This window comes from Anarrhichthys ocellatus, unplaced genomic scaffold, assembly GCF_004355925.1.
Source record: "Anarrhichthys ocellatus isolate YVR2014 unplaced genomic scaffold, GSC_Weel_1.0 scaffold61, whole genome shotgun sequence".
NCBI classification, from domain to species: Eukaryota; Metazoa; Chordata; class Actinopteri; order Perciformes; family Anarhichadidae; genus Anarrhichthys; species Anarrhichthys ocellatus.
Window position 1 is genome coordinate 970,796 of NW_022280091.1, and position 9,498 is coordinate 980,293.

Genomic DNA, 9,498 nt, shown 5'->3' on the forward strand with positions numbered 1-9,498 from the left:
GTGTGTGTGTGTGTGTGTGTGTGTGTGTGTGAGACACACACACACACTCTCTCGGCCTGTAAGATTATCAAAATGTTCAATACTTCAGTGGTATCTGAATCTGACCCGTTATCGACGGAATGAGTCTGACGTGTAATCTGCTTTACAGAGACTGGCCGTTTGGGTCCGTTCGTGTCAGCAGACTGCTCGGCCCGTTTCCCCTCCCATCCTGGAAAGCTTACCTTCTTTATCCCCGACGGTGCTCCTTGTATCACTAGTGGAGTAAGTTATTTAAAGCAACTACGTGGAACTTTTTTGAGGATTTTAGCGCCCCCCTTTGGACAAATGCTTTCTTTCAGCGCCACCACCTTGCATCGTGAAGATGGTGTATTGATCTGGCTAGTGGGTCCACTTGTTTTCTCTATTACGTTTAACTTGCTAACATACTACTTCCTGCAAAACTTTGCCCGTGGAAATGTAAACATAGGCTCTTCTGGTCTGTGTGCCATAAATAATTTTGTCCGATTTTGTGGAGAATCATACAAGACAAATATTTGATTATTCGTAATACCTATCTTCTTGATTGTCTCATCTGCTTATGTTGGTCATATAGAGGCATCAGTATGAAATTGTGTTTCATAACAAGTTAAAAATTCCTTTTTAGTAACGTTAACATGAATGGAATATTGTGGCCGGCTTGTACCAATTATATATTTATGTGATGCTTTTTTCCCAGAATGATCGTCATCTCTATCTCGTGGTAAATGATCAGAAATACATCCTCTCCTGTCCAGTCAATCCTCAGTTCCCCCCTCCGCCTCCAACCCAGGAACCGATTGCTCAGATTCCTAACATCCCCCGCTACCCCTATCCTGGATTCCAGTACCCTCCGCTGTCCCAGGTCTTTCCTCCTGACCCACAACCTGACATACTTGCAATGGCACAAGCTACATCCTCGCCAACCATTAACCCGGTGCAGGAAAGCTCTTCCCAACCATTTTCCAAATTACCTGTTGGCTCTTCTGAATATGCACCTGGTTGGTATTACCCCTATGTGCCGTTCTACTACCCTGCAGCAACACCAGCTCCAACCTCTGCAGCTAAAACATCTACTACTGTTCCTCCAGCAAGTCCCAATTACCTTCAGTATTATCTTCAGATGCCTTATTATCCTGCAGCACCAGTGACCCAAGCACCTGCTTCTTTCACTCCCAGCCCGCCACCGCCTCTTCCCTCTCCACCAAAACAACCTGTTGGTCCACAGTACCCAGTCCATGGTGCATTTCATCCCCCTGCCTCTTCCAGCTCTTACTATCATTATAGACATTTTTCCTATCCGGGCCTTGAAGTGCAGCCTGCTTCCGCTTCACATCCTACTTTCGCACCACCTTCCCCTCTTCCAACCACTACCACACAAACCGACAGTCCCAGCTATCCATTTGGCCAGTTTCCCGCCCAAACACCCAATTGCTACTACCCTCATCCCTATTACCATCCTCTCTCCCCGCCAATCTGCCATCCACCTTACCAGCCTTTGCCCCAGTATCCAGAGAATCAACCACCAACCATCACCGCTACAATGCCTGCCAGCACAAGTTCTACACCTTCTACCACAGCTGGACCCACTCAGCATATCCCCCAACTACAGTGTCTGATTGGGAGAATGGTTGTCTTCCTGCCTTTTGCTCACCCAGACACCATCCAGGTCAGAGGTCAGTGTTTGTGTAAAGATGAGAGCTCTTTGTGTTGGTAAGAAGTGTAGCGTTTTACATTCTCAAAGGGAGCCATATGTCTGTCTTAAGGCCCCATGTAAATATCTTTAAGCCCTGCTAGCCGCACTGGCTATAGCAAAGGCAATGTTAGTCTGCCTGTTGATCCTCTCCTTTGTTCCAGGCTGAAATATTTGGTGGAATCTGATGAAATAATATACAGACGGTCATGGTCCCTAGAGGATGAATCCTAATGGTTTTAATGTTTACCTGGCAGCCTTTTCTAGCCTCGCCAGCAGTTTTTCAAGGGAACTATCTGTAAATCTACTTGATAGATTTGGCCCAGAATTTTGTACAGGCATTCATGGTTTGTAGATGATTTATTCTTCTGACTTTGTTGATTCCCTGACTTCTCTTCTAGCACTACCATCAGGACATTTCAAATTGTTCAATACTTTGGTTAGTGATTAGATAATCATTCAGCCTCAGGTGTTCTTTCTGTTTTATGATCATTAAAAAATGTTAGCTTGCTAGCATACTAAACTATTATGGTAAACATTAAACCTGCTTGCCTTCTGCATGTTGGCATTGTCGCTGTAAACATGTTAGCATTTAGCTCCAATTGCCGCTATGTCTCACAGAGACGGACGCAGTAAGAACAGTGATCTAATGTTTTTATTTTATCCAAACTTGGAGTGAAAGTGTATTTATCTTAATGCAATATGTTGTCAGATAAGCACCGACACAGGTATCCACAATTTGGTAGCTTGCTCAGAGACCAGTGTAACTAGATCAGCTTTTACTTCAAAAATGTAAGTATAATAACTGTTTCAGAAATCAAAGAACTTACAATCCTTGTTTCTAACAGACCAAATGAAGACATGGCTATTCGTCGCCAGTGTGTCTCCACAGTGTGGGTTCATGCTGCAGACGGCTGAGGGCTATGGGGTAATCCTTCACTCTCCTCTGCCCGCCTGCCACAGCCAGTTACTGGTGAGCTCTTCCGTAATGCCTCGTCACTGCCTACTAATGTCTCGTCTTTATAGAATTGCTTTACTTTATTCACGTCCCAACAAGATTGTTTCTTTGGAGTTTAATTATTTGATTACAGAATGAAAACTCATAAATCTTTAAATTTGCAGTCTCAATGAAATGGCATTGTGTGAGCCTTTTTAAATCGGGTATACAGCTAAATAAACGTTGGCAAATAAGAAGAACACAGTTTCAAGGAAGTTCTTGGCTACCATAAAGTCTCATGCTGCCTTCACACGATGAGCGACACAGCAACATTCTGCACGTCATTTTCAATGGAAGTCGGTATCATGAAACTACTAATTGACAGCCGACATGTTGTGTGACACGCTGCAAATCAAAGTTGAGCTGGTCTTTTTTCAGTGCTCCAATTATACAGCGAAGAGTCAACCTGATCCACTCCATCCAAAAGAAAATACTGATAGCCATTTGCTGTTTAGCAACAGAACTACGTCAACGAGCGCTTGCCACGCTTGGTCGTTTTGTAGCTTTAGTCACTCGTAGTGTGAACACGGCATTAGTGACAGGTGTGTGATCAAAACTGCTGACTTGGGAGGAAATCCTACACACTATCGGCCACTTGTACTCACTTTATTAACAATGTGACGGCCTTTTGATGAAGGTCTGACTACTGAAGTTTATGTAGTTTCATCCAAGTAAAAAATATTGTACACATTGCCAAACCAATAGACTCTTAATTATAGACTAATCTGTACTATCATAAAGACAATGAAAATTATAGTGTGTGTGCGCACACAGGAACAGGGAGACAAAATACTTTAAATGCCTCAATGCAGTCCAATATGCCACCACAAAGAACAAAATTATCTTGGATTGCTGACGCTGGTGGTTTGTACCACTTGGGTTGTCACTAGAGCGATTTATGACACCAGTCTAGCGTGTATATAGAACAGGCGAGCAGTTTTTCAGCAGCTCATAATTACGATTAATCCCAGATGGACTGTACGCAGCCTTTGCTCTGCATGCATCTGTACTCTGTTTTTATGTTCTGTGCAACCCAACTGATAAAAATGCTTTTTTTTTTTTTTTTGAGTTTAACTCTATTTTTGACTACAGTAGCTGTAAACCATGCGTGGTGGTTCATGCTGACTTTATTGATTTTGCTTTCTCTTTAGACTCCCACGACCGTTTCCTTACTTCTGAGGTTTTGGGACCTTTCCGTGGCGCAGTATAGAAGTCTGGACCTGCGGTGCCCGTATCAAACTACTCCTGTACCAGTTACCCCACCAGTGTCTCCCACCTCACCCAGCACCACCAAGGACAAGGTCGGCCCTTATGTTGTTCCAAAGCATAAAGTCTTCTGCTCCTCCCATCAGATGACCCTGGAGTTCCCCTCTGGTCCTTTCTCTGGAATTGTTTTTAAAGGTGTGTCAATATGCATGTTCCAGATGCATATGGTTGCCATCAGCTCTGCTTGAGTTGAATTTTAGCATGGTTCACGGGGGCCACTCTGGTGTACAGTTGAATGGGGGGGAAGGGAAAAGGGAGGCTTGGTTTTAGTTTAGATTGGGGCTGCATTTAAACTCCGTGCCCTTGCCATGCTGAGAGCTATCATGCTGCCATTTTAAAGTCTACTCAAAAGTAACTTGTATGCTTCCACGTGTACATCTCCAGACATCGAAGGGAACCAGATGAGCCTCCAGGATGCCCCAAAGCACTGTGGGTATTCTGCAAGAAGAGGCAAAGATGGCAAAATACATCTGATTATCCAGTTACACTCGCGCTGCCACATGAGCATGCAGGCAAGTATTGACTCAGATTTCACACTGAGCACATGACCTTTTTGTTTCAGTGACCGTTTGCTGTGCCCATTAACTGTTGCATAAACATTTTTCTCCAAAAGGGTAAAATGTTCATCATCACTGTCGTCTACATGACAGTAAATGGGAGACAGGAGGCTCAGTTTTCCTGTCCAGTTGTCATCCCAGGGTCTGGACAAGGTAAATGGATTTTATGTTTACGCCTCCAGAAAGGCTATTCAATTTGCCAAAGGGTGGTTTTCTCCCGGCCATTCAGAGTTATTTTAACTGATGCGGCTGACATTTGTCGTGCTGTCCTTCAGAGTGCAACATTCCCAGTGAACAGCGTCTCCCCTGCGGACCCGGCTCTGTGTCCCCTCCACAGTGCCTCTCCATGGGCTGCTGCTTCGGCAACCACCCCCCTGCATGCTACTACCCCATGGACGGTGAGCCGCTCTTTGCGTCCCCGACTGGCATTTTCACGTCACTTTAGCTGAGTACAGTTGAGCTGATTCTGGTGTGGAAATATAAGCGCTCCAGCTGCTGGATGTGTGAAGCGCTGTTTTCAGGGCCAACAGTAGCTTGATTCATGCTGGCAGTGACTCAGAACCAGAAAAGGGTAGAAGATACCTTGGGTCTCATTATCAATCGCCTCCTGAGATGTCTGACCTTTTTCTTTTCATCTGACCTTTACATGACGACGTGCGTTTGTGTCCTCCAGAGTGTACTATTGACCGCCACTTTGTCTTCTCCGTGCCGGCCTCCCTCACGAAGCCCTCTCTTTCCCCTGCCCTGCTGGTCGTTGCCGGCAACTCCACCTGCAAACCGCAGAGGGTGACTTCCGACTACGCCTTGTTCAAGATCCCGATGGACGGCTGTGGGACACGCAGAGTGGTAGGCTTTAATGAATGACATTTCCCAAAATATTGAAAAGCCAGAAGGGCCTTGAGTCATAACTGCTTGTCTGGACGGGTTTCAGTAAATGGATTATTGATTTAAAGGCCTTGTCTGGTGATTAGTATTTCTAGTGTCCACGTTCTAAATTTCATGTCCAATTCTATCCTGACAGACAGTGGGGAACGCAGTGATCTACATGGTGGAGGTCATCAACATGGTTCAGACACTCAGCCTCAACTACGGCACCATCACAAGGGATTCTTCTGTCAGGTCAGCGCATGTTAAGTTTTTTATTCTTGGAGTAAAAACCTGTTCAGATTAGATTCAGGCTTTCAGATTATTTAAACCTGCAATGATTGTTTCTTTGTCTCTTGGGAAGTGGAAAGAAGTTGTGAATATATTGCTCATTGTGCTTGTGTCCACCGCAAACTGACTTCAAACATCCGCTCATTAGGGCTAACGCTGCTCGCTAATCGCTCCAATAACAGCTTGCTTTCTCCGCATGTTGGCAGTAGTATTATAAAATGCAGAATGTCCAGCCTAGTGTGGACATTCGGTGTAAACTTAGCAAAAGATCTGCATTTTAAAATGCAAATGTGGTAGTGTGGACATGGCCTTAGTTTTGTTTTAGTCTCCACCAACTCCTGAGAGACGCCTCTGGTTGTTTAGCGGTGGTTTCCTTGTCAACTGTCAAAAAAAGACAAAAATGCCCCTCAAACAAAACAAAAGCATTCTGTATCTTTCCATTATCAGGTTGTTGGTGGAGTGCAGGTTTCTGCCAGGCACTGCTCTTAGTGTGAGCTACTTGGTGAAAACTCCCACCCTGGGACCTGAAGTTCCGGCCCAGGGGGTGTTTGGGGTCCAGCTCCGGATCGCCAAAGGTAGACTGTCTTCATTTCAATACAAACAACTACTCTGCATGAGGAGCTTGTGATTTAGTGTTGTTGGATGCAGGTTTATGCCAATCAAGAGGCATGGAAACTGATGAGAAATTAAATTAATATCCAGTGTTTTCGAACCGTGTGAATGCTTCAAGCACATACTGATCAGCTGTTGGATAACTAGCTTTTGAGTGGGTGGAATTTAGTTAGAGAAATATTCCAACACACCTCCTCTCACCCCAGATGCCCAGTACAGCAGCTACTACCCCCAGAATCACCCGCCCCTGCAGATGCTGCTGGGGAAACCCCTCTACCTGGAAGTGCGGCTGCTCAATTCCCCGGATCCCAGCTTGGTGCTGCTGGTACACTTCTGTGTGGCCTACCCCCTCTCTGGAAAGGCTGTGTGGCTGCTGCTGTACAACGGGTACGTCGAAACATCTCTATAAAGAAAAAGTATATTGAGCAGCGGGGGGTTACTGTGGAAGTAGTGTTTTTCCCTGAGAGGAGATGAAGGGAAGTATATTTTTGCTATTGTCCTGTTATCTAATTGGCTCACTGATTCAATGTTACTCCAAAGATGTCCCAACCCCTATGACCCAGCCCTGCAGCAAAGTGTGGTGTCTGATCCTCAGCCACCCACTCCTCAGGCTCAGACCCGCCGCTTCACCATCAGCACCTTCCAGTTCCTTCCTGATGGCGAGTTCAGGGACCTGAGCGAGGAGGTAAGGATAAGAAGAGGCCCTTGAGGTCTATCAATTACAATAGTGGCACATCATAAACATCTAACTGTATTGTGTTCTTTTCATGATTCATTTAGAGACCTCTTACAGTAGTATTCATTTCCTTCAAGTGTTCAAACTGAACTAGAAGTCGGGTAAAGGTGTTCTATCAGGAAATGGCATTTGAAATCGTTTATGGCCATATTTAAAGGAACAGTTTGACATTTTGGGAAATGCACTTTCTTGCCAAAAGTTAGAGTGGATTGGGGCCACCCTCGTAATTGAAGGAAAATATGAAGCTACAGCAAGAAGACAGTTAGCTTACCATAATAACTGGAAATGGGGGGGGGGAAACGCCCATTAGTCCAAATGTAAAAGGAAATCTCCCTCCCGGACCTCTAAAGCTAATCAATTATTATGTTACATCTTGTTTGTTTAATCCATGCAAAAATTGAATTGTAAAAAATTAAGTGCTGGTAGGGTGAATATTCATTTATTGTTTTTTACGGCATATAGTCCGTGGAAAATGAAACCATTCGCAGTTGTATCTCTTAAGTCAGAATTTATTACAAGGACATGTGGAGAGGCCATTTTGTAAACTGCAAACTCTGGCCAAATCTCAATTGGCAGCAGCTGTTTGTCATAGTACGCTGCACACTGTGTAGACTGGCCGCTACATCAAATCCTGCTCTACTTTTTCCCTCTCAGAACAACTTCATGTGCTCAACCGAAATCTGCTCGCCGCATGACGGGCCTTGTGTCGAGGGATGCTTCGGCTTGTGACGGTGAGGAAAATGGGCACTATATACAGCCACGAACAAGCCCCGTTACAACACTCCTCACTGCAAAGAGCCAGCAGTAGCTGCAGTTCTGTATGACAGCAGGGCGATGATTTAGTAATGAGGAAAGTTTTTTTTAATTATTCATCAACTCTGATCAATTTCCTGTTTTTTCAGTTTACGACACGGAAGACGATAGAAGATGGCTGTGATGGTCTGGTAAGCAGTACTAATGTGTCGATCATGTCAAAATACACGGTTGCTCTTCTATACTGAACATGTCTCCTCTCCTCCCTCTCAGGCCTTCAGACATCACTTGTTCAACCACCAATAAAAGCTCTTAAAGGACACTAAGTGCGTCTGTTTATTCCTAAACTTGCAGCCACTTGATTTTACAGCAGGACGTGGCACTCGCACATAAAGTGGGAGGCGGTATTGTTTACATGAAGGCTTGTGGACGGAGCGTGATTGAGAATCAGACTGCCTCGCTGTTCCGCCCTTCATGTGGAGCATACCGTAGGTTTACAGCGACACATGTTTGAACACGTACGTTTGATCGCGCAAACAAGGCCGGATTAACTTGGTTGGGGGCCCTGAGACAAAAATGAGCTGTTGTGTCCCTATAAACCCACACTGTGTAATGTGTATGGTGTACTACACCCTTCCTCAAGCTTCATGGAATCAGGCCAGTAGTTGTTTTTACATAAACCTGCTGACAAACTGAAAACTTGCAGACGAAGTAATAAAGCAAGACCCGCCACACAGGCTTCTGTTATGTCAGTTGGTACTGTGTATTTTTTTATTTTTTTTCCCCAAATAAAATAACAAATGACCTCAAACTACTTGCCGTGCAGTAAAGCTGAGGCTTTTGGTGCCCACTTTGCTGGTAAGCCAGCCAGGGGTACAGCAACTTCAACTGTAGGTTATTTATAGTGCACCCGAATCATCCAGACAGTCTGTGCATGTTTCAAATATAAACATCAGTTATAAGAAACTCACGTGTATGAATAAACACAAGCAGACACCCGAACATACAGGTACAAATGTTAATACAACAGTAACCAAATTAAAGGTATAGTTAACAATTTTGGGACATACCCTGTTGGAAATTTAATGTTTATAGTAAAAGAGGGTTGTTGAAAAGCCAGCCTTCAAGAAGGGGCGAGGCGGTACATTGTTGAAATAACCATGCTTATTTTCACAGTCGGTGCTGGAAGGTATTCGGTTGTTGAAAAGTGAAATAGTTGTGTAGCAAATGGGGGGGGGGGGAGCAAAAAGTTCAAACTCTGGCATCTTTCTCACCTCCACACAGTTGGCCAATCGGTGTGAAGTGGATGTTTATTTGGGATTGATGGTTTTAGAAAATGGTCGAACACACCCCCCCTCCCCAAGTAGGACAGGTGTGGTGGGGGAGAGGGTTTGCGACAGCTGGAGTAAACTGGCCCCTTAAGGCTCCAACTCACCGCTAGTTAGCTTAGCATAAAGACTAGAAACAGTCAGCCTGGCTTTGTCTGAAGGTGAAAACACCCGCCTACCAACACCTCCGACGCTCGCTATTCCACACGCATATCTCATTTGTTTCAGTCAGTACAAAAACCAAAGGGTAAAAAATGACGAGCTATGGTTTATGTGATTCACAGTGAAGCCTTCAGGAAGTTCACAGCTCCAGGACAAGAAATAGTCAGTTCAGGGTACTGGTAAGTGATTTGATCATCTCTGGAGAAAAACCAGGCTGCTTTCTC

The 9,498-nt window shown here is 44.7% G+C and overlaps 1 protein-coding gene across 1 annotated transcript in view; it reads left to right on the forward strand.

The window, feature by feature from the left end:
- LOC116396968 (uncharacterized) overlaps positions 1 to 8,106 on the forward strand; it is an 11,231-nt gene extending 3,125 nt beyond the window's left edge. The window contains exons 5-19 of the mRNA XM_031872028.1: positions 149 to 261; positions 716 to 1,691; positions 2,557 to 2,681; positions 3,857 to 4,106; positions 4,356 to 4,483; positions 4,585 to 4,681; positions 4,804 to 4,926; positions 5,202 to 5,374; positions 5,550 to 5,647; positions 6,131 to 6,258; positions 6,502 to 6,682; positions 6,836 to 6,980; positions 7,686 to 7,762; positions 7,934 to 7,975; positions 8,058 to 8,106. Coding sequence (XP_031727888.1) covers positions 149 to 261; positions 716 to 1,691; positions 2,557 to 2,681; positions 3,857 to 4,106; positions 4,356 to 4,483; positions 4,585 to 4,681; positions 4,804 to 4,926; positions 5,202 to 5,374; positions 5,550 to 5,647; positions 6,131 to 6,258; positions 6,502 to 6,682; positions 6,836 to 6,980; positions 7,686 to 7,760 — 2,612 coding nt within the window. The 3' untranslated portion in view covers positions 7,761 to 7,762; positions 7,934 to 7,975; positions 8,058 to 8,106. The remainder of the gene's footprint in view (positions 1 to 148; positions 262 to 715; positions 1,692 to 2,556; positions 2,682 to 3,856; positions 4,107 to 4,355; positions 4,484 to 4,584; positions 4,682 to 4,803; positions 4,927 to 5,201; positions 5,375 to 5,549; positions 5,648 to 6,130; positions 6,259 to 6,501; positions 6,683 to 6,835; positions 6,981 to 7,685; positions 7,763 to 7,933; positions 7,976 to 8,057) is intronic.
- Positions 8,107 to 9,498: the final 1,392 nt, after the last annotated feature.